The sequence below is a fragment of the Oncorhynchus keta genome, chromosome 20 (genome assembly GCF_023373465.1).
Source record: "Oncorhynchus keta strain PuntledgeMale-10-30-2019 chromosome 20, Oket_V2, whole genome shotgun sequence".
Lineage (NCBI taxonomy): Eukaryota > Metazoa > Chordata > Actinopteri > Salmoniformes > Salmonidae > Oncorhynchus > Oncorhynchus keta.
This window is the reverse complement of record NC_068440.1, coordinates 23,315,351-23,342,967: the sequence shown is the minus strand read 5'-3', so window position 1 is coordinate 23,342,967 and position 27,617 is coordinate 23,315,351. Positions and strand designations below refer to the sequence as shown.

At 48.2% G+C, this 27,617-nt stretch overlaps 1 protein-coding gene across 2 annotated transcripts; it reads right to left on the bottom strand.

Moving 5' to 3' along the window:
* Positions 1 to 1,386: 1,386 nt before the first annotated feature.
* LOC118371875 (chondroitin sulfate proteoglycan 5-like) lies at positions 1,387 to 23,747 on the bottom strand. 2 transcript variants are annotated; one of them, XM_052472452.1, is made up of 5 exons: positions 23,282 to 23,747; positions 20,880 to 21,621; positions 19,441 to 19,629; positions 10,419 to 10,578; positions 1,387 to 2,228 (listed from the first exon to the last, which is right to left on the bottom strand). In XM_052472452.1, the coding sequence occupies exons 1-5, from the start codon at positions 23,370 to 23,372 to the stop codon at positions 2,034 to 2,036; spliced, it is 1,377 nt and encodes a 458-aa protein (XP_052328412.1). In that variant the 5' UTR covers positions 23,373 to 23,747; the 3' UTR covers positions 1,387 to 2,033. The 2 variants fall into 2 exon arrangements, with proteins under 2 accessions (XP_052328412.1, XP_052328413.1); XM_052472453.1 differs by having other exon boundaries at positions 10,503 to 10,578; positions 23,282 to 23,746.
* Between the last annotated feature and the right edge of the window lie 3,870 nt (positions 23,748 to 27,617).

Below are 27,617 nucleotides of genomic sequence, written 5' to 3'. Positions count from 1 at the left end.
ATTTTCAAACGTGAGCCTGAGCAGGAACACAGTAGCTGATCGCACATGTGATCTTGCCACCAATCTGTATGACCAGCTGATGGAAAAGGGAAAAGATTTTGTTGCGTTCTCCCTCGCTGTGGATGAGAGCTGCGACGCATCTGATACTGCTCAGCTGTCAGTCTTCATCTGTGGAGTGGACTCAAATCTGTGTGTCACGGAGGAGCTATTAGGATTCAAATGGCACAACCACAGGAAAGGAAATCTTTGAGGAGGTTTCCAAATGTGTAACTGAAATAAAGCTGCCGTGGGATAAACTTGTTGGATTAACGACAGATGGTGTGCCAGCGATGTGCGGTAAAAAGAGTGGACTGGTGGGCATGGTTCGGGAGAAGATGCGGGAAGAGAACTGTGCAGGTGAGCTAACTGTTTACCACTGCATCATACATCAGGAAGCACTGTGTGCCAAAGCCCTAAAGATGGAACATGTTATGACCACAGTAACACAGGTAGTTAACTTTATAAAAGCCAAAGGTCTAAATCACCGCCAGTTTAAATATTTTCTGGAGGAGTGTGGTTCGGAATACGCAGACGTGCCGTATCACACAGAGGTGAGATGGCTAAGCAGAGGAAAAGTACTGAACAGATGTTTCGAGCTGCGTGAGGAAATATGTCAATTCCTGGAAACCAAAGGGAAGGATACAGCAGAGCTCCGGGAGGAAAAAGTTCCTGTGTGAGCTGGCCTTTCTCTGTGACATCTCGAGCCATCTCGATGCGCTGAACCTGCAGCTTCAGGGGCGGGGGCGCATCATCACAGACATGTACGCTGCAGTGAGGGCCTTCAAAACTAAACTGTGCCTGTGGGAGAATCAGATGCTGCAAGGAAACCCTTGCCATTTTCCCTGCTGACAATCCATAAAAGCGCAGATCTCTACCGCCGTGTTCCCATGCGCACAGTTTGCTGAAAAACTCAGTGTTCTCGCCGCTGAGTTTAGCCGGCGATTTGCCGACTTCGATGCCCAGAAATGCAAGTTTGAACTGCTTAGTAATCCCTTCGCAGTTGATGTGGAAAATGCACCAACCAACATCCAAATGGAGCTGATTGAACTCCAGTGCAACGACACGCTGAAGTCAAAGTATGATGCTGTGGGCGCCGCACAGTTTCCACGGTTCATCCCTGACACAATGGTCCAGCTCCGCACCCAAGCTGCTCAGATGCTCTCCATGTTCGGCAGCACTTATCTATGCGAGCAACTTTTCTCCTCGATGAAGATGACCAAAACAACTCACAGGAGACGTCTGACTGATGAACATCTTCGCTCGATACTGAGGATTTCTTCAGCTCAGAGCTTGAGCCCAGACATTGATGAACTAGCATCCAAGAAGAGATGCCAGGTATCTGGCTTGGGCACATCAGATTAGACCAGTGTGCAATAATTAACGTTTTCTTTATGCACTTTTTCTTGCTACAAGGCATGGGCTTGAATGGTTGATTGATTTATTATCATTTTATTTGTAAAATTATTAGCCAGTGGAAAAAGTTTATTTTGGTATTTAAATCAGAAGGCTGCAAATAGATAAGAGGCATACAATTTTTATTTACATTTTATTTATTTAATAAATTAATGCCATTGATGTGTTTTTTCATTTGAAATTCAATTTTTCATGTCTCCACTATTAAATTGTATATTGTATGGTAATAAGCGATGCTTGTTCCATATTCAATGTTAAAGAAAAACTTGTTTGGGTCCATATTAAAAGGTTAATTTGTTCAATGTTGGCCCGTGACTTTGTTCAGGTTTTACATTTTGGCCCACTGGGTATTTGAGTTTGACACCCCTGGTATAGAGTATAGTACAGTATAGTATAATACAGTACAGTATAGTATACTGTAGTATAGTTGTGTTTTCGTCCTTTTAGCTTCTAGTGGAGTCAAGGGGCTCAACAGTCCCTCTCCAGGAACCCAGCTATAGTATAGAATAATATAGTATATGTATGCAGTATTATGGTTCCCCTTATGTGCATGGTGGTATTACATTAATCATAATAATGATTTAGTATATGTTGCTGGAGGGAGAGGAGTTTGCCTCCTCCCTATTTACCTCCTGGTCTGCGTTAGGGGTGTGGTCAGATGAGTGGGCAGGGCGGTTGTTAATATGTTTGGGCGAATGAGAGTTGGCGATGTTCAGAGACTCCTCCCCTTGAGTGAATTGAGACTTTACAGGGTCCTCCATTTTCTGAGGGTCGTCCTGTGGAACAACACACACAGACAAACCCACATTACACAAACACACACACACACACACACACACACACACACACACACACACACACACACACACACACACACACACACACACACACACACACACACACACACACACACACACACACACACACACTCGTTAGACACACATGCATATGTTACATCCAGTGGAGGATGGATCATAATAATGGCTGGAACGATGCGAATGGAATGGCATCAAACACATGGAAAACATGTGGAAACCATGGAAACCATGTGGAAACCATGGAAACCATGTGTTTGGTGTATTTGATACCATTCCACTGATTCCATTCCAGACATTACCACAAGCCTTTCCTCCCCAATTAATTTTTTTTTTTTAATTACAATTTTTACCTTTATTTAACCAGGCAAGTCAGTTAAGAACACATTCTTATTTTCAATGACGGCCTGGGAACAGTGGATTAACTGCCTGTTCAGGGGCAGAACGACAGATTTGTACCTTGTCAGCTCAGGGGTTTGAACTCGCAACCTTCTGGTAATTAAGGTGCCACCAACCTCCTGTGCTACATACCCGAATGTCATACACACACATATTGACACATACGTTACATACACAAACATTGATTGTCTGATGGCAGACATTTGAAGGTCATGAGGACAGTACAGTAACTGGGTCAGCTAGCAGAGACCAGCCATTCTTTATGAGTTAGAAAGTGTGTGTGTTAGTGTGTGTATGCATGAGTGTTTGTGCCTGTGTGTCAGGGGAGGTCATTTGGGTTCGCTCTAAATTCAAATTTAATTCAATAAACCTACAACCTATGTGTTGGGTGCCCCCCTTTCTGGCAAAGCCACATGTACTCTGTTTAAATCAATGTTGGTTTGTTGAATGGAGCTGGAGATGGGGAGGCTGCTGTGTGGAAGCAAAGGGACCAACGTGACAAACCCTAATGCTGCTAGTCGGAAACAAGGATAAGGAGGAAAAGCCTAGAAATGTCTGCCCGACCCCTATCCACAGGGGGAGAGGAAGAAGCACTGTAGCCCATAATGTCTTCCCTATCCCTAGTAACCACAGAGGAGAGGAAGAAGCACTGTACCCCATAATGTCTGCCCGACCTCTATCCACAGGGGGAGAGGAAGAAGCACTGTACCCCATAATGTCTGCCCGACCCCTATCCACAGGGGGAGAGGAAGAAGCACTGTAGCCCATAATGTCTTCCCTACCCCTATCCACAGGGGGAGAGGAAGAAGCACTGTAGCCCATAATGTCTTCCCTACCCCTATCCACAGGGGGAGAGGAAGAAGCACTGTAGCCCATAATGTCTTCCCTATCCCTAGTAACCACAGAGGAGAGGAAGAAGCACTGTAGCCCATAATGTCTTCCCTACCCCTATTCACAGGGGGAGAGGAAGAAGCACTGTAGCCCATAATGTCTTCCCTACCCCTATTCACAGGGGGAGAGGAAGAAGCACTGTACCCCATAATGTCTGCCCTACCCCTATTCACAGGGGGAGAGGAAGAAGCACTGTAGCCCATAATGTCTGCCCTATCCCTAGTAACCACAGAGGAGAGGAAGAAGCACTGTAGCCCATAATGTCTGCCCTATCCCTAGTAACCACAGAGGAGAGGAAGAAGCACTGTAGCCCATAATGTCTGCCCTATCCCTAGTAACCACAGACGAGAGGAAGAAGCACTGTAGCCCATAATGTCTTCCCTATCCCTAGTAACCACAGAGGAGAGGAAGAAGCACTGTAGCCCATAATGTCTTCCCTATCCCTAGTAACCACAGAGGAGAGGAAGAAGCACTGTAGCCCATAATGTCTTCCCTATCCCTAGTAACCACAGAGGAGAGGAAGAAGCACTGTAGCCCATAATGTCTTCCCTATCCCTAGTAACATTTACATTTACATTTAAGTCATTTAGCAGACGCTCTTATCCAGAGCGACTTACAAATTGGTGCATTCACCTTATGACATCCAGTGGAACAGCCACTTTACAATAGTGCATCTAAATCTTTTAAGGGGGGGGGGGGTGAGAAGGATTACTTTATCCTATCCTAGGTATTCCTTAAAGAGGTGGGGTTTCAGGTGTCTCCGGAAGGTGGTGATTGACTCCGCTGTCCTGGCGTCGTGAGGGAGTGTGTTCCACCATTGGGGAGCCAGAGCAGCGAACAGTTTTGACTGGGCTGAGCGGGAACTGTACTTCCTCAGTGGTAAGGAGGCGAGCAGGCCAGAGGTGGATGAACGCAGTGCCCTTGTTTGGGTGTAGGGCCTGATCAGAGCCTGGAGGTACTGAGGTGCCGTTCCCCTCACAGCTCCGTAGGCAAGCACCATGGTCTTGTAGCGGATGCAAGCTTCAACTGGAAGCCAGTGGAGAGAGCGGAGGAGCGGGGTGACGTGAGAGAACTTGGGAAGGTTGAACACCAGACGGGCTGCGGTGTTCTGGATGAGTTGTAGGGTTTAATGGCACAGGCAGGGAGCCCAGCCAACAGCGAGTTGCAGTAATCCAGACGGGAGATGACAAGTGCCTGGATTAGGACCTGCGCCGCTTCCTGTGTGAGGCAGGGTCGTACTCTGCGGATGTTGTAGAGCATGAACCTACAGGAACGGGCCACCGCCTTGATGTTAGTTGAGAACGACAGGGTGTTGTCCAGGATCACGCCAAGGTTCTTAGCGCTCTGGGAGGTGGACACAATGGAGTTGTCAACCGTGATGGCGAGATCATGGAACGGGCAGTCCTTCCCGGGAGGAAGAGCAGCTCCGTCTTGCCGAGGTTCAGCTTGAGGTGGTGATCCGTCATCCACACTGATATGTCTGCCAGACATGCAGAGATGCGATTCGCCACCTGGTCATCAGAAGGGGGAAAGGAGAAGATTAATTGTGTGTCGTCTGCATAGCAATGATAGGAGAGACCATGTGAGGTTATGACAGAGCCAAGTGACTTGGTGTATAGCGAGAATAGGAGAGGGCCTAGAACAGAGCCCTGGGGGACACCAGTGGTGAGAGCGCGTGGTGAGGAGACAGATTCTCGCCACGCCACCTGGTAGGAGCGACCTGTCAGGTAGGACGCAATCCAAGCGTGGGCCGCACCGGAGATGCCCAACTCGGAGAGGGTGGAGAGGAGGATCTGATGGTTCACAGTATCGAAGGCAGCCGATAGGTCTAGAAGGATGAGAGCAGAGGAGAGAGAGTTAGCTTTAGCGGTGCGGAGCGCCTCCGTGATACAGAGAAGAGCAGTCTCAGTTGAATGACTAGTCTTGAAACCTGACTGATTTGGATCAAGAAGGTCATTCTGAGAGAGATAGCGGGAGAGCTGGCCAAGGACGGCACGTTCAAGAGTTTTGGAGAGAAAAGAAAGAAGGGATACTGGTCTGTAGTTGTTGACATCGGAGGGATCGAGTGTAGGTTTTTTCAGAAGGGGTGCAACTCTCGCTCTCTTGAAGACGGAAGGGACGTAGCCAGCGGTCAGGGATGAGTTGATGAGCGAGGTGAGGTAAGGGAGAAGGTCTCCGGAAATGGTCTGGAGAAGAGAGGAGGGGATAGGGTCGAGCGGGCAGGTTGTTGGGCGGCCGGCCGTCACAAGACGCGAGATTTCATCTGGAGAGAGAGGGGAGAAAGAGGTCAGAGCACAGGGTAGGGCAGTGTGAGCAGAACCAGCGGTGTCGTTTGACTTAGCAAACGAGGATCGGATGTCGTCGACCTTCTTTTTCAAAATGGTTGACGAAGTCATCTGCAGAGAGGGAGGAGGGGGGAGGAGGATTCAGGAGGGAGGAGAAGGTGGCAAAGAGCTTCCTAGGGTTAGAGGCAGATGCTTGGAATTTAGAGTGGTAGAAAGTGGCTTTAGCAGCAGAGACAGAGGAGGAAAATGTAGAGAGGAGGGAGCGAAAGGATGCCAGGTCCGCAGGGAGGCGAGTTTTCCTCCATTTCCGCTCGGCTGCCCGGAGCCCTGTTCTGTGAGCTCGCAATGAGTCGTCGAGCCACGGAGCGGGAGGGGAGGACCGAGCCGGCCTGGAAGATAGGGGACATAGAGAGTCAAAGGATGCAGAAAGGGAGGAGAGGAGGGTTGAGGAGGCAGAATCAGGAGATAGGTTGGAGAAGGTTTGAGCAGAGGGAAGAGATGATAGGATGGAAGAGGAGAGAGTAGCGGGGGAGAGAGAGCGAAGGTTGGGACGGCGCGGTACCATCCGAGTAGGGGCAGTGTGGGAAGTGTTGGATGAGAGCGAGAGGGAAAAGGATACAAGGTAGTGGTCGGAGACTTGGAGGGGAGTTGCAATGAGGTTAGTGGAAGAACAGCATCTAGTAAAGATGAGGTCGAGCGTATTGCCTGCCTTGTGAGTAGGGGGGGAAGGTGAGAGGGTTAGGTCAAAAGAGGAAAGGAGTGGAAAGAAGGAGGCAGAGAGGAATGAGTCAAAGGTAGACGTGGGGAGGTTAAAGTCGCCCAGAACTGTGAGAGGTGAGCCGTCCTCAGGAAAGGAGCTTATCAAGACATCAAGCTCATTGATGAACTCTCCGAGGGGACCTGGAGGGCGATAAATGATAAGGATGTTAAGCTTGAAAGGGCTGGTAACTGTGACAGCATGAAATTCAAAGGAGGCGATAGACAGATGGGTAAGGGGAGAAAGAGAGAATGACCACTTGGGAGAGATGAGAATCCCGGTGCCACCACCCCGCTGACTAGAAGCTCTCGGGGTGTGCGAGAACACGTGGGCGGACGAAGAGAGAGCAGTAGGAGTAGCAGTGTTATCTGTGGTGATCCATGTTTCCGTCAGTGCCAAGAAGTCGAGGGACTGGAGGGAGGCATAGGCTGAGATGAACTCTGCCTTGTTGGCCGCAGATCGGCAGTTCCAGAGGCTACCGGAGACCTGGAACTCCACGTGGGTCGTGCGCGCTGGGACCACCAGATTAGGGTGGCCGCGGCCATGCGGTGTGGAGCGTTTGTATGGTCTGTGCAGAGAGGAGATAACAGGGATAGACAGACACATAGTTGACAGGCTACAGAAGAGGCTACGCTAATGCAAGGAGATTGGAATGACAAGTGGACTTCACGTCTCGAATGTTCAGAAAGTTAAGCTTACGTAGCAAGAATCTTATTGACTAAAATGATTAAAATGATACAGTACTGCTGAAGTAGGCTAGCTGGCAGTGGCTGCGTTGTTGACTTTGTAGGCTAGCTGGCAGTGGCTGCGTTGTTGACACTACACTAATCAAGTCGTTCCGTTGAGTGTAATAGTTTCTACAGTGCTGCTATTCGGGGGCTAGCTGGCTAGCTAGCAGTGTTGATTACGTTACGTTGCGTTAAAAGAACGACAATAGCTGGCTAGCTAACCTAGAAAATCGCTCTAGACGACACAATTATCTTTGATACACAGACGGCTATGTAGCTAGCTATGTAGCTAGCTACGATCAAACAAATCAAACCGTTGTGCTGTAATGAAATGAAATGAAAATGTGATACTACCTGTGGAGCGAAGCGGAATGCGACCGGGTTGTTGAGTGCGGAAGTACTATTCAATAGATGTTGGCTAGCTGTTGGCTAGCTAGCAGTGTCTCCTACGTTAAGGACGACAAATAGCTGGCTAGCTAACCTCGGTAAATTAAGATAATCACTCTAAGACTACACGCTCTAAACTACACAATTATCTTGGATACGAAGACAGCAAAGACAACTATGTAGCTAGCTAACACTACACTAATCAAGTCGTTCAGTTGAGTGTAATAGTTTCTACAGTGCTGCTATTCGGTAGACGGTGGACGTTTGCTAGCTGGCTAGCTGCTGGGCAGATAGCAGTGTAGACTACGTTAGGACGACGAAATACAAAGTTGCAATAGAAGTGCTGACTGTTTCACTTTGTTGTCCTCTTTTTTTTCCTTTTTCTTCTGTCCTTCTTTTGTCCTTATTTTGTCTTCCTTTCTTCTGTTAACTAGATATTTTTTGTTGTTATTCTTTGTAAGCTAGCTAGCTTCTTCCAGGAGAGTCCCTAGCAACTGCTGAGCAACAAGTAAACAATTCTGCTAGCAATTCAGCTAGCTAAGATAACTGTACAATTTTATGAAAAATAGTTAATTTTTCAAAAGCCTGTCTTTTTTGGTTTGTTCCTAGATTTGTCTTCTATTGAGTCTTGCAGTTTTCTCTTGATTTTTTCGATGTACTTCACTCTAAAAAAACATTTAAATCTCAATATATACAGGAGCTCATTTTTCAGCAGCTGCTCAATTTAGAACTCCGGAATAAACCACAGAGGAGAGGAAGAAGCACTGTAGCCCATAATGTCTTCCCTATCCCTAGTAACCACAGAGGAGAGGAAGAAGCACTGTAGCCCATAATGTCTGCCCTATCCCTAGTAACCACAGAGGAGAGGAAGAAGCACTGTAGCCCATAATGTCTGCCCTATCCCTAGTAACCACAGAGGAGAGGAAGAATCACTGTAGCCCATAATGTCTGCCCTATCCCTAGTAACCACAGAGGAGAGGAAGAAGCACTGTAGCCCATAATGTCTGCCCTATCCCTAGTAACCACAGAGGAGAGGAAGAAGCACTGTAGCCCATAATGTCTTCCCTATCCCTAGTAACCACAGAGGAGAGGAAGAATCACTGTAGCCCATAATGTCTTCCCTATCCCTAGTAACCACAGAGGAGAGGAAGAAGCACTGTAGCCCATAATGTCTGCCCTATCCCTAGTAACCACAGAGGAGAGGAAGAAGCACTGTAGCCCATAATGTCTGCCCTACCCCTAGTAACCACAGAGGAGAGGAAGAAGCACTGTAGCCCATAATGTCTGCCCTATCCCTAGTAACCACAGAGGAGAGGAAGAAGCACTGTAGCCCATAATGTCTGCCCTATCCCTAGTAACCACAGAGGAGAGGAAGAAGCACTGTAGCCCATAATGTCTGCCCTACCCCTATTCACAGGGGGAGAGAAAGAAGCACTGTAGCCCATAATGTCTGCCCGACCCCTATCCACAGGGGGAGAGGAAGAAGCACTGTAGCCCATAATGTCTGCCCTATCCCTAGTAACCACAGAGGAGAGGAAGAAGCACTGTAGCCCATAATGTCTGCCCGACCCCTATTCACAGGGGGAGAGGAAGAAGCACTGTAGCCCATAATGTCTGCCCTACCCCTATTCCACAGGGGGAGAGGAAGAATCACTGTAGCCCATAATGTCTTCCCTATCCCTAGTAACCACAGAGGAGAGGAAGAAGCACTGTAGCCCATAATGTCTGCCCTATCCCTATTCACAGGGGGAGAGGAAGAAGCACTGTAGCCCATAATGTCTGCCCTACCCCTATTCACAGGGGGAGAGGAAGAATCACTGTAGCCCATAATGTCTTCCCTATCCCTAGTAACCACAGAGGAGAGGAAGAAGCACTGTAGCCCATAATGTCTGCCCTATCCCTAGTAACCACAGAGGAGAGGAAGAAGCACTATAGCCCATAATGTCTGCCCTACCCCTATTCACAGGGGGAGAGGAAGAAGCACTGTAGCCCATAATGTCTTCCCTATCCCTAGTAACCACAGAGGAGAGGAAGAAGCACTGTAGCCCATAATGTCTGCCCTACCCCTATTCACAGGGGGAGAGGAAGAAGCACTGTAGCCCATAATGTCTTCCCTATCCCTAGTAACCACAGAGGAGAGGAAGAAGCACTGTAGCCCATAATCTCTTCCCTATCCCTAGTAACCACAGAGGAGAGGAAGAAGCACTGTGGCCAGTAATGGTTGCCAAGCTGAACTGGAGGTTAGCTGTGTCACGTATTGTGTGCAGTTTCCAGCTTGGTAAGGTTAAAACCTATCCAGCTGAGGAAACTGGTCACTGTTGTGCTTCTGCTTACCTGACAGTAAGGGTGTCTAGGCTTATACTCCCAGATGCAGCTGCTTCTCGCTCTCTGCAGGTGAAAACCACATCTCAACAGTGTGTGTGTGTGTGTGTGTGTGTGTGTGTGTGTGTGTGTGTGTGTGTGTGTGTGTGTGTGTGTGTGTGTGTGTGTGTGTGTGTGTGTGTGTGTGTGTGTGCGTGCGTGCGTGCGTGCGTGCGTGCGTGCGTGTGCGTGCGTGCGTGTGTGTCTGACAGACAGACACATTCTATAGACAGACAGACTAATGGACTGAGACAGACTGACACACAGCTAGCCAGGGTTAGGGCTTAAGGTTAGGGTCAGTCTAAGGTTAGAGGTCAGGGGTTATAGGTCTGGAGTTAGTTACCTGACAGATAATGTTGTCATAGTAAGCCAGATTGTGAGCGTGGGGTTGAGGGGGGGGCGGGGGGGAGTCACACAACTTCCTTACGTTGGCATGGGAACCATCTTGTGCCGTGGAAACAGAGAAGCCATCAGTCTGCATCTCGCTGTGTGGACGGTATATACTGGAGCGAGGGAAGGAGGAGAGGACAGAGGGAAGGAGGAGAGGACAGAGGGAAGGAGGAGATGACAGAGGGAAGGAGGAGAGGACAGAGGGAAGGAGGAGAGGACAGAGGGAAGGAGGAGAGGACAGAGGGAAGGAGGAGAGGACAGAGGGATGGGACAGAGGTGTGGGACAGAGGTGTGGGACAGAGGTGTGGGACAGAGGTGTGGAACAGAGGGATGGGACAGAGGGATGGGACAGAGGGATGGGACAGAGTGATGGAGAAGAGGTGTGGGACAGAGGTGTGGGACAGAGGGATGGGACAGAGGTGTGGGACAGAGGGATGGGACAGAGGGATGGGACAGAGTGATGGAGAAGAGGTGTGGGACAGAGGTGTGGGACAGAGGTGTGGGACGGAGGGATGGGACGGAGGGATGGGACAGAGTGATGGAGAAGAGGTGAGGGTTGTGGGAGAGAGGTGTGGGACAGAGGTGTGGGACAGAGGGATGGACAGAGGGATGGAGAAGAGGTGAGGGTTGTGGGAGAGAGGTGTTGGGGAAAGAGTGTTAGGACAGAGGGATTTTCATTGATGTGACAAACGTGTCATGTACAAGCCTTTTATACTGTCAAATATTAATAAATAAGGCCTCTCCCTCCCCCTTTCTCTCTCTCTGAATGTAATGGTTAAACCCTCAGACTAAACAACATGTTATCTCAGAGACACACACACACTGTCAGGCTGGTCTACTTTCAGCTGAGGAACAGTTATTACTGCTGCATCAATGTCTGGCCTTCCTCACAAGTCATCACCATAACTCTCTGTATCTCTCTTCCCCTCTCTTTCTCTGTGTCTCTCTTCCCCTCTCTTTCTCTGTGTCTCTCTTTCTCTGTATCTCTCTTCCCCTCTCTTTCTCTGTCTCTCTTCCCGTCTCTTTCTCTGTATTGCTCTCTCTCTGTATCTCTCTTCCCCTCTCTTTCTCTGTGTCTCTCTTCCCCTCTCTTTCTCTGTGTCTCTCTTTCTCTGTCTCTCTTCCCGTCTCTTTCTCTGTATTGCTCTCTCTCTGTATCTCTCTTCCCCTCTCTTTCTCTGTATCTCTCTTCCCCTCTCTTTCTCTGTATCTCTCTTCCCCTCTCTTTATCTATATCTCTCTTCCCGTCTCTTTCTCTGTATCTCTCTTCTCTGTATCTCTCTTCCCCTCTCTTTATCTATATCTCTCTTCCCCTCTCTTTCTCTGTATCTCTCATTCTCTGTATCTCTCTTCCCCTCTCTTTATCTATATCTCTCTTCCCGTCTCTTTCTCTGTATCTCTCTTCCCCTCTCTTCCTCTGTATCTCTCTTCCCCTCTCTTTCTCTGTATCTCTCTTTCTCTGTATCTGCATCTCTTCCCCTCTCTTTCTCTGTATCTCTCTTCCCCTCTCTTTCTCTGTATCTCTTCCCTTCTTTCTCTGTATCTCTCTTCCCCTCTCTTTCTCTGTATCTCTCTTCCCCTCTCTTTCTCTGTATCTCTCTTCCCCTCTCTTTCTCTGTATCTCTCTTCCCCTCTCTTTCTCTGTATCTCTCTTCCCCTCTCTTTTCTCTGTATCTCTCTTCCCCTCTCTTTCTCTGTATCTCTTTCTCTGTATCTCTCTTCCCTCTCTTTATCTATATCTCTCTTCCCGTCTCTTTCTCTTATCTCTGTATCTTCCCCTCTCTTTCTCTGTATCTCTCTTCCCCTCTCTTTCTCTGTATCTCTCTTCCCCTTTCTCTCTTTTCCCTCTCTATATCTCTCTTCCCCTCTCTTTCTCTGTATCTCTCTGTATCTCTTCCCGTCTCTCTCTCTGTATCCCTTCCCCTCTTTCTCTGTATCTCTCTTCCCCTCTCTTTCTCTGTATCTCTCTTCCCTCTCTTTCTCTGTATCTCTTTCCCTCTCTCTTCTCTGTATCTCTTTCTCTGTATTGCTCTCTCTCTGTATCTCTCTTCCCTCTCTTTCTCTGTATCTCTCTCCCCTCTCTTTCTCTGTATCTCTCTTCCCTCTCTTTCTGTATCTCTCTCTGTATCTCTTCCCCTCTTTCTTTATCTCTGTCCCTTTCTCTGTATCTCTTCCCCTTCTCTGTATCTCTCTTCCCCTCTTTTATCTATATCTCTCTTCCCCTCTCTTTCTCTGTATCTCTCTTCCCCTCTCTTTCCTCTCTTTCTCTGTATCTCTCTCCCTCTCTTTCTCTGTATCTCTCTTCCCCTCTCTGTATTGCTCTTCCCCTCTCTGTATCTCTCTTCCCTCTCTTTCTCTGTATCTCTCTTCCCCTCTCTTTCTCTGTATCTCTCTTCCCCTCTCTTTCTCTGTATCTCCCCTCTTTCTCTGTATCTCTCTTCCCCTCTCTTTATCTATCTCTTCTCTCTTTCCTGTCTCTTTCTCTGTATCTCTCTTCCCGTCTCTTCCTCTGTATCTCTCTTCCCCTCTCTTTCTCTGTATCTCTCTTCCCCTCTCTTTCTCTGCATCTCTTCCCCTCTCTTTCTCTGTATCTCTCTTCCCCTCTCTTTCTCTGTATCTCTCTTCCCCTCTCTTTCTCTGTATCTCTCTTCCCCTCTCTTTCTATGTAGCTCTCTTCCCCTCTCTTTTTTGTATCTCTCTTCCCCTCTCTTTCTCTGTATCTCTCATTCTCTGTATCTCTCTTCCCCTCTCTTTCTCTGTATCTCTCTTCCCCTCTCTTTCTCTATATCTCTCTTCCCCCCTCTCTCTGTATCTCTCTTCCCGTCTCTTTCTCTGTATCTCTCTTCCCCTCTCTTTATCTATATCTCTCTTCCCGTCTCTTTCTCTGTATCTCTCTTCCCCTCTCTTTCTCTGTATCTCTCTTCCCCTCTCTTTCTCTGTATCTCTCTTCCCCTCTCTTTCTCTGTATCTCTCTTCCCCTCTCTTTCTCTGTATCTCTCTTCCCCTCTCTTTCTCTGTATCTCTCTTTCTCTGTATCTCTCTTCCCGTCTCTTTCTCTGTATCTCTCTTCCCCTCTCTTTCTCTGTATCTCTCTTCCCCTCTCTTTCTCTGTATCTCTCTTCCCCTCTCTTTCTCTGTATCTCTCTTTCTCTGTATCTCTCTTCCCGTCTCTTTCTCTGTATTGCGCTCTCTCTGTATCTCTCTTCACCTCTCTTTCTCTGTATCTCTCTTCCCCTCTCTTTCTCTGTATCTCTCTTCCCGTCTCTTTCTCTGTATCTCCCATCCCCCCTCTCTCTGTATCTCTCTTCACCTCTCTTTCTCTGTATCTCCCATCCCCTCTCTTTCTCTGTATCTCTCTTCCCCTCTCTTCCTCTGTATCTCTCTTCCCCTCTCTTTCTCTGTATCTCCCATCCCCTCTCTTTCTCTGTATCTCCCATCCCCTCTCTTTCTCTGTATCTCCCATCCCCCCTCTCTCTGTATCTCTCTTCCCCTCTCTTTCTCTGTATCTCTCTTCCCCTCTCTTTCTCTGTATCTCTCTTCCCCTCTCTCTGTATCTCTCTTCCCCTCTCTTTCTCTGTATCTCTCTTCCCCTCTCTTTCTCTGTATCTCCCATCCCCTCTCTTTCTCTGTATCTCTCTTCCCCTCTCTTTCTCTGTATCTCTCTTCCCCTCTCTTTCTCTGTATCTCTCTTCCCCTCTCTTTCTCTGTATCTCTCTTCCCCCCTCTTTCTCTGTATCTCCCATCCCCTCTCTTTCTCTGTATCTCTCTTCCCCTCTCTTTCTCTGCATCTCTTCCCTCTCTTTCTCTGTATCTCTCTTCCCCTCTCTTTCTCTGTATCTCTCTTCCCCTCTCTTTCTCTGTATCTCTCTTCCCCTCTCTTTCTCTGTATCTCTCATCCCCTCTCTTTCTCTGTATCTCTCTTCCCCTCTCTTTCTCTGTATCTCTCATTCTCTGTATCTCTCTTCCCCTCTCTTTCTCTGTATCTCTCATTCTCTGTATCTCTCTTCCCCTCTCTTTCTCTGTATCTCTCATTCTCTGTATCTCTCTTCCCCTCACTTTCTCTGTATCTCTCTTCCCCTCTCTTTCTCTGTATCTCTCTTCCCCTCTCTTTCTCTGTATCTCTCTTCCCCCCTCTTTCTCTGTATCTCCCATCCCCTCTCTTTCTCTGTATCTCCCTTCCCCTCTCTTTCTCTTCCCTCTCTCTCTTCTCTTCCCTCTATCTCTCTCCCTCTCTTTCTCTGTATCTCCCTTCCCTTCTCTCTGTATCTCTCTTCCCTCTCTTTCTCTGTATCTCTCTTCCCCTCTCTTTCTCTGTATCTCCTTCCCCTCTCTTTCTCTGTATCTCTCTTCCCCTCTCTCTCTGTATCTCTCTTCCCCTCTCATTCTCTGTATCTCTCTTCCCTCTCTTTCTCTGTATCTCTTCCTCCCTCTCTTCCTCTGTATCTCTCTTCCCCTCTCTCTCTGTATCTCTCTTCCCCCCTCTCTCTCTCTGCCCCCCTCTTCCCTTCTCTTCCCTCTCTCTGTATCTCTCTTCCCCTCTCTCTCTGTATCTCTCTTCCCTCTCTCTCTGTATCTCTCTTCCCCTCTCTCTATGTAGCTCTCTTCCCCTCCTCTTTATGTATCTCTTTCCCTCTCTTTCTCTGTATCTCCCCTCTTCTCTGTATCTCTCTTCCCCTCTCTTTCTCTGTATCTCTCTTCCCCTCTCTTTCTCTGATATCTCTCTTCCCCCTCTCTTGTATGTCTCTTCCCCTCTCTCTCTGTATCTCTTTTCCTCCCCCCTCTCTCTGTATCTCTCTTCCCCCTCTCTCCGTATCTCCTTCCCCTTCCTCTCTCTCTCTCTGTATCTCTCTTCCCTCTCTCTCTGTATCTCTCTTCCCCCTCTCTCTGTATCTCCTTCCCTATCTCTCTGTATCTCTTCCCCCTCTCTCGTATCTCTTCCCCCTCTCTCTGTATCTCTTTCCCCCTCTCTCTGTATCTCTTTCCCCTCTCTGTATCTCTTCCCCTCTTTCTCTGTATCTCTCATTCTCTCTGTATCTCTCTTCCCCCTCTCTCTCTGTATCTCTCTTCCCCTCTCTTCTCTATATCTCTCTTCCCCTCTCTGTATCTCTCTTCCCTCTCTCTCTCTTATGTCTCTTCCCTCCCCCCTCTCTCTGTATCTCTCTTCCCCTCTCTCTGTATCTCTCTTCCCTCTCTTTCTCTGTATCTCTCTTCCCCCTCTTTCTCTGTATCTCTCTTCCCCTCACTCTCTGTATCTCTCTTCCCCCTCTCTCTGTATCTCCTTCCCCTCTTTCTCTGTATCTCCTTCCCCCTCTCTCTGTATCTCTTCCCCTCTCTCTCTGTATCTCTCTTCCCCTCTCTCTCTGTATCTCTTCCCTCTCTTTCTCTTCCCCTCTCTTTCTCTGTATCTCTCATTCTCTGTATCTCTCTTCCCCTCTCTTTCTCTGTATCTCTCTTCCCCTCTCTTTCTCTATATCTCTCTTCCCCCCTCTCTCTGTATGTCTCTTCCCCTCTCTCTGTATCTCTCTTCCCCTCTCTCTCTGTATCTCTCTTCCCCCTCCTATGTATCTCTCTTTCCCCCTCTCTCTGTATCTCTCTTCCCCCCTCTCTCTGTATCTCCCTTCCCCTCTCTCTCTCTCTGTATCTCTCTTCCCCTCTCTCTCTGTATCTCTCTTCCCCCTCTCTCTGTATCTCCCTTCCCCTCTCTCTCTGTATCTCTCTTCCCCTCTCTCTCGGTATCGCTCTTCCCCTCTCTCTCTGTATCTCTCTTCCCCTCTCTCTCTGTATCTCTTCCCCTCTCTTTCTCTTCCCCTCTCTTTCTCTGTATCTCTCATTCTCTGTATCTCTCTTCCCCTCTCTTTCTCTGTATCTCTCTTCCCCTCTCTTTCTCTGTATCTCTCTTCCCCTCTCTCTCTGTATCTCTCTTCCCCTCTCTTTCTCTGTATGTCTCTTCCCCTCTCTCTCTGTATCTCTCTTCCCCTCTCTCTCTGTATCTCTCTTCCCCTCTCTCTCTGTATCTCTCTTCCCCCTCCTATGTATCTCTCTTTCCCCCTCTCTCTGTATCTCTCTTCCCCCTCTCTGTATCTCCCTTCCCCTCTCTCTCTGTATCTCCCTTCCCCCCTCTCTCTGTATCTCTCTTCCCCTCTCTCTCTGTATCTCTCTTCCCCCTCTCTCTGTATCTCCCTTCCCCTCTCTCTCTGTATCTCTCTTCCCCTCTCTCTCGGTATCTCTCTTCCCCTCTCTCTCTGTATCTCTCTTCCCCCTCTCTCTGTATCTCTCTTTCCCCCTCTCTCTGTATCTCTCTTCCCCCCCTCTCTGTATCTCCCTTCCCCTCTCTCTCTGTATCTCCCTTCCCCTCTCTCTCTGTATCTCTCTTCCCCTCTCTCTCTGTATCTCCCTTCCCCTCTCTCTCTGTATCTCTCTTCCCCTCTCTCTCTGTATCTCTTCCCCTCTCTTTCTCTTCCCCTCTCTTTCTCTGTATCTCTCTTCCCCTCTCTCTCTGTATCTCCCTTCCCCTCTCTCTCTGTATCTCTCTTCCCCTCTCTCTCCGTATCTCTCTTCCCCTCTCTTTCTCTGTATCTCTTCCTCTCTCTCTTCCCCTCTCTCTCTGTATCTCTCTTCCCCTCTCTCTCTGTATCTCTCTTCCCCCCTCTCTCTGTATCTCTCTTCCCCCTCTCTCTGTATCTCTCTTCCCCCCTCTCTCTGTATCTCTCTTCCCCTGTCTCTCTGTAACTCTCTTCCCCTGTCTCTCTGTATCTCTCTTCCCCCCTCGCTCTGTATCTCTCTTCCCCTCCCTCTCTGTATCTCTCTTCCCCCCTCTCTCTGTATCTCTCTTCCCCTCTCTCTCTGTGTCTCTCTTCCCCTCTCTCTCTGTATCTCTCTTCCCCTCTCTCTCTGTATCTCTCTTCCCCTCTCTTTCTCTGAATCTCTCTTCCCCTCTCTTTCTCTTCCCCTCTCTTTCTCTGTATCTCTCTTCCTCTCTCTCTGTATCTCTCTTCCCCTCTCTCTCTGTATCTCTCTTCCCCTCTCTCTCCGTATCTCTCTTCCCCTCTCTTTATTTGTATCTCTTCCTCTCTCTCTGTATCTCTCTTCCCCTCTCTCTCTGTATCTCTCTTCCCCTATCTCTCTGTATCTCTCTTCCCCTATCTCTCTGTATCTCTCTTCCCCCCTCTCTCTGTATCTCTCTTCCCCCCTCTCTCTGTATCTCTCTTCCCCCCTCTCTCTGTATCTCTCTTCCCCCTCTCTGTATCTCTCTTCCCCTCTCTCTCTGTATCTCTCTTCCCCCCTCGCTCTGTATCTCTCTTCCCCCCTCTCTCTGTATCTCTCTTCCCCCCTCTCTCTGTATCTCTCTTCCCCCTCTCTGTATCTCTCTTCCCCTCTCTCTCTGTATCTCTCTTCCCCCCTCTCTCTGTATCTCTCTTCCCCCTCTCTGTATCTCTCTTCCACTCTCTCTCTGTATCTCTCTTCCCCTCTCTCCCCCCTATCTCTCTTCCCCCTCCTCTGTATCTTTTCTTTGTATCTCTTCCTCTCTCTCTGTATCTCTCTTCCCCTCTCTCTCTATCTCTCTTCCCTCTTCCTCTTCCTCTCTCTCTGTATCTCTCTTCCCCTCTCTCTCTGTATCTCTCTTCCCCTCTCTCTCTGTATCTCTCTTCCCCCCTCTCTCTGTATCTCTCTTCCCCTCTCTCTCTGTATCTCTCTTCCCCTCTCTCTCTGTATCTCTCTTCCCCTCTCTCTCTCTGTATCTCTCTTCCCCCCTCTCTTTCTCTTCCCCTCTCTTTCTCTGTATCGCTCTTCCTCTCTCTTTCTCTGTATCTCTCTTCCTCTCTCTCTGTATCTCTCTTCCCCCTCTTTCTGTATCTCTCTTCCCCTCTCTCTGTATCTCTCTTCCCCTCCCTCTCTGTATCTCTCTTCCCCCCTCTCTCTGTATCTCTCTTCCCCTCTCTCTCTGTATCTCTCTTCCCCTCTCTCTGTATCTCTCTTCCCCTCTCTCTCTGTATCTCTCTTCCCCTCTCTCTGTGTATCTCTCTTCCCCTCTCTCTCTGTATCTCTCTTCCCCCCTCTCTTTCTCTTCCCCTCTCTTTCTCTGTATCTCTCTTCCTTCCCTCTCTCTGTATCTCTCTTCCCTCTCTCTCTGTATCTCTCTTCCCCCTCTCTCTGTATCTCTCTTCCCTCTCTCTCTGTATCTCTCTTCCCCCTTCTCTAGATCTCTCTTCCCCCTCTCTCTGTATCTCTCTTCCCCCCTCTCTCTGTATCTCCCTTCCCCTCTCTCTCTCTGTATCTCTCTTCCCCCTCTCTCTGTATCTCCTTCCCCTCTCTCTCTGTATCTCTCTTCCCCTCTCTCTGTATCTCTCTTCCCCCTCTCTCTGTATCTCCTTCCCCTCTCTCTCTGTATCTCTCTTCCCCCTCTCTCTGTCTCTCTCTTCCCCTCTCTCTCTGTATCTCTTCCCTCTCTTCTGTATCTCTCTTCCCCTCTCTCTCTGTATCTCTCTTCCCCCTTCTCTGTATCTCTCTTCCCCCCTCTCTCTGTATCTCTCTTCCCCCCTCTCTCTGTATCTCCCTTCCCCTCTCTCTCTCTGTATCTCTCTTCCCCCCTCTCTCTGTATCTCCCTTCCCCTCTCTCTCTGTAGCTCTCTTCCCTCTCTCTCTGTATCTCCCTTCCCTCTCTCTCTGTATCTCTCTTCCCCTCTCTCTCTGTATCTCTCTTCCCCTCTCTCTGTGTAGCTCTTCCCCTCTATCTCTGTATCTCTTCCCCTCTATCTCTCTTCCCCTCTCTCTCTCTGTAGCTCTCTCTTAGATATTTTTTTCCACTTTACTTTATTTAGTATTTTCTTAACTCTATATATTGAACTGCATTGTTGGTTAAGGGCTTGTAATAAAGCATTTCACGGTGAGGTCTACACCTGTTGTATTCAGCGCATGTGACAAATAAAATGTGATTTGATTATTTCTGTCTATTTCTCTCTTAGACATACACTGACCTGCGTTTGCGGAGTCGCCTGTTCTCAATCCTCAGGCGGTGGAGTCGTTTGGCGAAGAAGACAATGATGATGATGAGTAGGATGAGGGTCGTAGACGCCACACCCACTACCACACACAGCACCTGGAAGTCTGTCACCACCCAATCACAACGAGAGCCCTTGTTCCACATATAGTCCTGAACATTACATCTAGAGAGATAGGGGTGGGGGGATATTTTAACTATAGAATAGACAGACCGGCAGTAGAATTCAGGAAGTATTTGTGTCTCTAAAACAAACTGCCACGCTATCTGACGGTTGTTACAAGGCAATGTCAATGAGTTGATGTACTGCTACTAATACTGTAGAAAAACAGAAGCGTTGGATGTTCTAAGTCCTCAGCAATGCTTAAAGCACATCAGGAGACCACTATTGAGGTTTGGGACATTTTTTTGGTGATATTTTTGTTGTTGCATGTAGTCCACTCCACCAGTGCCAACTAATGCCAACACAACAGACATCAGCTGCAAGGAAGAACTGAGATTTGGAAGGCCAAGCCCCTCCAATTCGTTCATGATGACCGTATCAAGCTAATATTTTTTTTATGTTCAGAGCTTTCTCTGTGCACTACTGTATCAGTTCTGCCCCACATTTGGATGTAATTAAGACATGTACCAACCTATTGCTGTACCATTTAATTGCAGTGCTCACCAGCATAAGGCTGTTTTTAGCAGTGTTTTTGGAGTGCACATGAGACGGTAGAGTTTGCAAAAGAAATACCCAAATAATCAGGAAATCATTCTGCCAGGTAATCATAGGCTACTCTGTAGTTAACATTTAATTAAGAATGTTTTTGGGAAAGCCTTTCCATCTACCACTAGCTTCTTCATTAGCATCATCTCGAACAGCTACACAAAGTGGTACAGGGATTCTCGCTGCTTCTTCAGTATGAATCACTGATGTATTCTGTTCATGTCTTACTATGCAAATTAATACATTTTCAATACATTTAGTTGATTCCCTACTAAGTTCAATACATTTTTGAATATTGTTGAATTCTGTTTTAATGTCTGGATTTCGTGATTCAGTCCTTGGTCTCTGCATCTCAGATTTGATAGGGCCTACATGTGCCTGTCCTAGGTTAGATCAGAAGTCTGTCCAGTAATTAAGAGAGAATCAGCCCAGACTAGTCCTATAATAAGATCAACAGGATCAGAGAGGGTGTGTTTCTGTGTTTGACATGTGGAAGGGGAGGTTCAGGTTGGGTAAGGACATATGGACCCCCCTTGCTGAGTAGGCTTGTGGCCCTGCATGTTTCTACATGTTTGTCAGTGGGGTGTCTATTCTGGTTTTGTTAGAAAGACACCAGCTGTATATTGTTCTGTAGTGTACAAACCACTAAGCCCCCACCCACATTATTGTACATGTATTTCTTTCCACTGACGATTGTGCAAAATTACCTGCAGAATGCTCCCATTCCAGTAGCGATGGTACAAACTCCTCTGTTGTAGCAGAAGTCAGGCTGTGCGTCACACTGAGACACACACTCACCCCTGACCTCTGACCTCACAAAGCCCAGACCACACCCATCTGACCCCTGAGGAGGGGAAGAAGGAGGGGGGGATTGAGACTGAGAGGGTGGCTGGGGGTCATCATTGTCAGGGGTAACATTGGGGACAGGGGAGCCAGTGAGCGATGGGTTTTCATCCTCCATGTCTGCCAGAGGGGTCAGGGTCGGATCAGGGTCAAGGGTTGTGTCTATGGTGGAGAGTTCGTCATCGGGGGACAAGTAGTCGTAGAAATCTGACAGAGTCCAGGCTGTGGGGTCTCCCGCCCGCTGCTGCAGGGGCTGAACTACAGCCGTCAGCCAATCAGAATCAGACGAGAGGTCAGGGGTCAAGGGGCGGTCGGGGTTATGGAACTCCACCTTGATGATATCATCTGAGCGTTCCTGAGATTCCCCGCCAGTTAGCTCTTCTCTGATTGGCTGACCGTCCTGTTCAGTGAAGTCCAAGTGGGAGTGTCTTCTGTGAGAGGGTTTGCGTTTGATGGAGCTGAGAGGAAGTCCAGCCGCTAGTCCTAACCCTAAACCAATCAGCTCTGCTGAGTCATCACCGATAAGGACCGCCCTTTCTACAGCGGAGAAAGATGATTGGCTGTGCTGGACTTCCGTCCTGCTGACGGTGGTCAATGAGAGGTCTCCTGTCAGGTCAAACAGAAAAAACAAATAGATCAGGACACACCCACACATACACAGGAGACAGACATGATCATTCAAAATCCAGAGTAGCGTAATTGGAAGCTGATGTGCTCAATTAAAATGAATGGAAAACTGCTCTCTCTCTCCCTCCCTCCCTCCTTCTATACTTTGAAGCAGAAGCTGTGTGTCAGTGTGGATTAGGAGTAGTGATGTTCTAACATGCTCTACTGACCACAGATGAAATTAGATTAGGATTACAGCTATAGGTTAAACACTGACCATGTCAAAATACTCACAGCAATCTACTGACGGACACCACAGGAGAGGAGAAGAGTGTAAAGGAGAGGAGAGGAGAGGAGCGGAGAGGAGCAGAAAGAGGAGGAGCAGAAAGGAGAGGAGCGGAAAGGAGAGGAGCCGAGAGGAGAAATGTATGGACATGCCACTACACATACAGTTTGTTACCATAGTAACAGATCTGTAGCCATAGTAACAGAGCTCTGACTATGGTAACCAGGTTGGCTTGGCTACGATTGGTCAGAGCTCAGTCCCAGCAACCTCTCCTGGCAGGAGAGCACAGGATCATGGGTAGCTATACCGGTTGGCCACAAACACACATGCGCACACACACACAATATGAGTGTGTGTGCTTGTGTTGACGGTGATACATTGTGACAGAATGTTGCTCTCTGGGGCCACAGGGCAGATGGACCTCACAGGGTGGGTCCACACACATTCCAATATGCAGTACACACACACACACACACACACACACACACACACACACACACACACACACACACACACACACACACACACACACACACACACACACACACAGGTCATGTAATTCAAATTCCTTATCTCTTCTACACTAATGTTTGATCAACTCCATCTGTGTTTGTATTTGTGATTGTGCACACACGTGAACGTGCATACAAGTGTGTGCCCGTGTGCACGCTTGTGTCAGTGTGTGTGTGTGTGTGTGTGTGTTTGTGATCTGGGACAGCAGTTGCCCGTTGGCAAAACAACGTCAGTGATCAATAAAGAAGCTGATCGATTACACTCTCTGATGACCAATGAAGAAGCTATCAGCTGATCGATTACACTCTCTGATGACCAATGAAGAAGCTATCAGCTGATCGATTACACTCTCTGATGACCAATGAAGAAGCTATCAGCTGATCGATTACACTCTCTGATGACCAATGAAGAAGCTATCAGCTGATCGATTACACTCTCTGATGACCAATGAAGAAGCTATCAGCTGATCGATTACACTCTCTGATGACCAATGAAGAAGCTATCAGCTGATCGATTACACTCTCTGATGACCAATGAAGAAGCTATCAGAGCCAGAGTTTATTACTAGCAGTAATAGACAGAAAAAACACTCATTCCATACTATATTCCAAAGTCAGCGACACATTCAGACAAAATAATGACATGCTGAAGATAATGGATTTTATAGTCTCTCCCTCTCGCTGTTGAGCCCACATTTCCAGACGTTTGAGGTGTAATAGTGAACAGACACACACACACACACACACACACACACACACACACACACACACACACACACACACACACACACACACACACACACACAGACAGAACACACATAAACACACACACAGACACACACACACACAGCAGTGTTCTTACCGTGAGCAGACAGAGAGAGGAGGAGAGACATCATTAACGACCAACTCCACGACCGGCTCTCCCAGCGCGCCATACCACCGTCCTCCGACATAGAACGCGCTACACACACTGGTACACACACCGATGCACCAGGACACACACACACCAGACCCAGTTACTCAGCAGCACAGACTCCTTCAGAGTGTGTGTGTGTGTGTGTGTGTGTGTGTGTGTGTGTGTGTGTGTGTGTGTGTGTGTGTGTGTGTGTGTGTGTGTGTGTGTGTGTGTGTGTGTGTGTGTGTGTGTCTGTCAGTGTGTGTCTGTCAGTGTGTGTCTGTCAGTGTGTGTCTGTCTGTGTGTGTGTATGTGTATGTGTCAGTGTGTGTGTAGCAGTGGTAATCCAAGCATAAACCCTCTCTGTGTTCAGATCTGTTGCCGGTGAGACATGGCTGCTCTGTCTGTGGTCTGGGGTTGTTCTGCTCCACTGTCTGTTCCTCTGTCTGTTGGTTTAGTCCGTTCCCCCCTATGTTGGTTTAGTCCGTTCCCCCCTCTGTTGGTTTAGTCCGTTCCCCCTCTGTTGGTTTAGTCCGTTCCCCCCTCTGTTGGTTTAGTCCGTTCCCCCCTCTGTTGGTTTAGTCCGTTCCCCCCTCTGTTGGTTTAGTCCGTTCCCAACTATGTTGGTTTAGTCTGTTCCCCCCTATGTTGGTTTAGTCTGTTCCTCCATCTGTTGGTTTAGTCTGTTCCTCCATCTGTTGGTTTAGTCTGTTCCTCCGTCTGTTGGTTTAGTCTGTTTCTTTGTCTGTTGGTTTAGTCTGTTCCTCCCTCTGTTGGTTTAGTCTGTTCCCCCTTCTGCAGGTTTAGTCCGTTCCTCCCTCTGTTGGTTTAGTCTGTTCTCCCCTCTGTTGGTTTAGTCTGTTCCTACGTCTGTTCCTTTGTCTGTTGGTTTAGTCTGTTCCTCACACTTTTGGTTTAGTCCGTTCCCCCCTCTGTTGGTTTAGTCCGTTCCCCCCTCTGTTGGTTTAGTCCGTTCCCCCCTATGTTGGTTTAGTCCGTTCCTCCCTCTGTTGGTTTAGTCCGTTCCCCCCTCTGTTGGTTTAGTCTGTTCCCCCCTCTGTTGGTTTAGTCCGTTCCCCCCTCTGTTGGTTTAGTCTGTTCCCCCCTCTGTTGGTTTAGTCTGTTCCTCCCTCTGTTGGTTTAGTCTGTTCCTCCCTCTGTTGGTTTAGTCTGTTCCTACCTCTGTTGGTTTAGTCCGTTTCTCCCTCTGCTGGTTTAGTCTGTTCCTCCATCTGTTGGTTTAGTCTGTTCCTCCCTCTGTTGGTTTAGTCCGTTCCCCCCTCTGTTGGTTTAGTCTGTTCCTCCATCTGTTGGTTTAGTCTGTTCCTCCCTCTGTTCCTTTGTCTGTTGGTTTAGTCTGTTCCTCACACTGTTGGTTTAGTCCGTTCCCCCCTCTGTTGGTTTAGTCCGTTCCCCCCTTCTGTTGGTTTAGTCCGTTCCCCCCTCTGTTGGTTTAGTCCGTTGCCCCCTCTGTTGGTTTAGTCCGTTCCCCCCTCTGTTGGTTTAGTCTGTTCCCCCCTATGTTGGTTTAGTCCGTTCTCCCCTCTGTTGGTTTAGTCTGTTCCCCCCTCTGTTGGTTTCGTCTGTTCCTCCCTCTTTTGGTTTAGTCTGTTCCTACCTCTGTTGGTTTAGTCCGTTCCTCCCTCTGCTGGTTTAGTCTGTTCCTCCATCTGTTGGTTTAGTCTGTTCCCCCCTCTGTTTGTTTCGTCTGTTCCTACGTCGGTTCCTTTGTCTGTTGGTTTAGTCTGTTCCTCACACTGTTGGTTTAGTCTGTTCCTCCATCTGTTGGTTTAGTCTGTTCCTCCATCTGCTGGTTTATTCTGTTCCTCCATCTGTTGGTTTAGTCTGTTCCTTTGTCTGTTGGTTTAGTCTGTTCTTCCATCTGTTGGTTTTGTCTGTTCCTCCCTCTGTTGGTTTAGTCTGTTCCTCCATCTGTTGGTTTAGTCTGTTCCTCCGTCTGTTGGTTTAGTCTGTTTCTTTGTCTGTTGGTTTAGTCTGTTCCCCCCTCTGTTGGTTTAGTCTGTTCCTACGTCTGTTCCTTTGTCTGTTGGTTTAGTCTGTTCCTCACACTGTTGGTTTAGTCCGTTCCCCCCTCTGTTGGTTTAGTCCGTTCCCCCCTATGTTGGTTTAGTCCGTTCCCCCCTATGTTGGTTTAGTCCGTTCCCCCCTCTGTTGGTTTAGTCCGTTCCCCCCTCTGTTGGTTTATTCTGTTCCCCCCTATGTTGGTTTAGTCTGTTCCCCCCTCTGTTGGTTTAGTCTGTTCCCCCCTCTGTTGGTTTAGTCTGTTCCTCCATCTGTTGGTTTAGTCTGTTCCTCCCTCTGTTGGTTTAGTCTGTTCCTCCATCTGTTGGTTTAGTCTGTTCCTCCATCTGTTGGTTTAGTCTGTTCCTCCATCTGTTGGTTTAGTCTGTTCCTCCGTCTGTTGGTTTAGTCTGTTTCTTTGTCTGTTGGTTTAGTCTGTTCCTCCCTCTGTTGGTTTAGTCTGTTCCCCCTTCTGCAGGTTTAGTCCGTTCCTCCCTCTGTTGGTTTAGTCTGTTCTCCCCTCTGTTGGTTTAGTCTGTTCCTACGTCTGTTCCTTTGTCTGTTGGTTTAGTCTGTTCCTCACACTGTTGGTTTAGTCCGTTCCCCCTCTGTTGGTTTAGTCCGTTCCCCCCTCTGTTGGTTTAGTCCGTTCCCCCCTATGTTGGTTTAGTCCGTTCCCCCCTCTGTTGGTTTAGTCCGTCCCCCCCTCTGTTGGTTTAGTCTGTTCCCCCCTATGTTGGTTTAGTCCGTTCCCCCCTCTGTTGGTTTAGTCTGTTCTCCCCTCTGTTGGTTTAGTCTGTTCCTCCCTCTGTTGGTTTAGTCTGTTCCTCCCTCTGTTGGTTTAGTCTGTTCCTACCTCTGTTGGTTTAGTCCGTTTCTCCCTCTGCTGGTTTAGTCTGTTCCTCCATCTGATGGTTTAGTCTGTTCCTCCCTCTGTTGGTTTAGTCCGTTCCCCCCTCTGTTGGTTTAGTCTGTTCCTCCATCTGTTGGTTTAGTCTGTTCCTCCCTCTGTTCCTTTGTCTGTTGGTTTAGTCTGTTCCTCACACTGTTGGTTTAGTCCGTTCCCCCCTCTGTTGGTTTAGTCCGTTCCCCCCTTCTGTTGGTTTAGTCTGTTCCCCCCTATGTTGGTTTAGTCCGTTCTCCCCTCTGTTGGTTTAGTCTGTTCCCCCCTCTGTTGGTTTAGTCTGTTCCTCCCTCTTTTGGTTTAGTCTGTTCCTACCTCTGTTGGTTTAGTCCGTTCCTCCCTCTGCTGGTTTAGTCTGTTCCTCCATCTGTTGGTTTAGTCTGTTCCTCCCTCTGTTGGTTTAGTCTGTTCCCCCTTCTGCAGGTTTAGTCCGTTCCTCCCTCTGTTGGTTTAGTCTGTTCCCCCCTCTGTTGGTTTAGTCTGTTCCTCGTCTGTTCCTTTGTCTGTTGGTTTAGTCTGTTCCTCAGTTGGTTTACTGTTGGTTTAGTCCGTTCCCCCCTCTGTTGGTTTAGTCCGTTCCCCCCTCTGTTGGTTTAGTCCGTTCCCCCCTCTGTTGGTTTAGTCCGTTCCCCCCTATGTTGGTTTCGTCTGTTCCTCCCTCTGTTGGTTTAGTCTGTTCCTCCCTCTGTTGGTTTAGTCTGTTCCTTTGTCTGTTGGTTTAGTCTGTTCCTAACTCTGTTGGTTTAGTCCGTTCCTCCCTCTGCTGGTTTAGTCTGTTCCTCCATCTGTTGCTTTAGTCTTTTCCTCCCTCTGCTCTTTAGTCTGTTCCTCCCTCTCCTGGTTTAGTCTGTTCCTTTGTCTGTTGGTTTAGTCTGTTCCTCCATCTGTTGGTTTAGTCTGTTCCTCCATCTGTTGGTTTAGTGTGTTCCTCCCTCTGTTGGTTTAGTCTGTTCCTTTGTCTGGTGGTTTAGTCCGGTCCTCCCTCTGCTGGTTTAGTCTGTTCCTCCATCTGTTGGTTTAGTATGTTCCTCCCTCTGTTGGTTTAGTCCGTTCCCCCCTCTGTTGGTTTAGTCTGTTCCTCCATCTGTTGGTTTAGTCTGTTCCTCCCTCTGTTGGTTTAGTCTGTTCCTCCCTCTGTTGGTTTAGTCTGTTCCTTTGTCTCTTGGTTTAGTCTGTTCCTAACTCTGTTGGTTTAGTCCGTTCCTCCCTCTGCTGGTTTAGTCTGTTCCTCCATCTGTTGCTTTAGTCTTTTCCTCCCTCTGCTCTTTAGTCTGTTCCTCCCTCTGCTGGTTTAGTCTGTTCCTTTTTCTGTTGGTTTAGTCTGTTCCTCCATCATTTGGTTTAGTCTGTTCCCCCTTCTGCAGGTTTAGTCTGTTC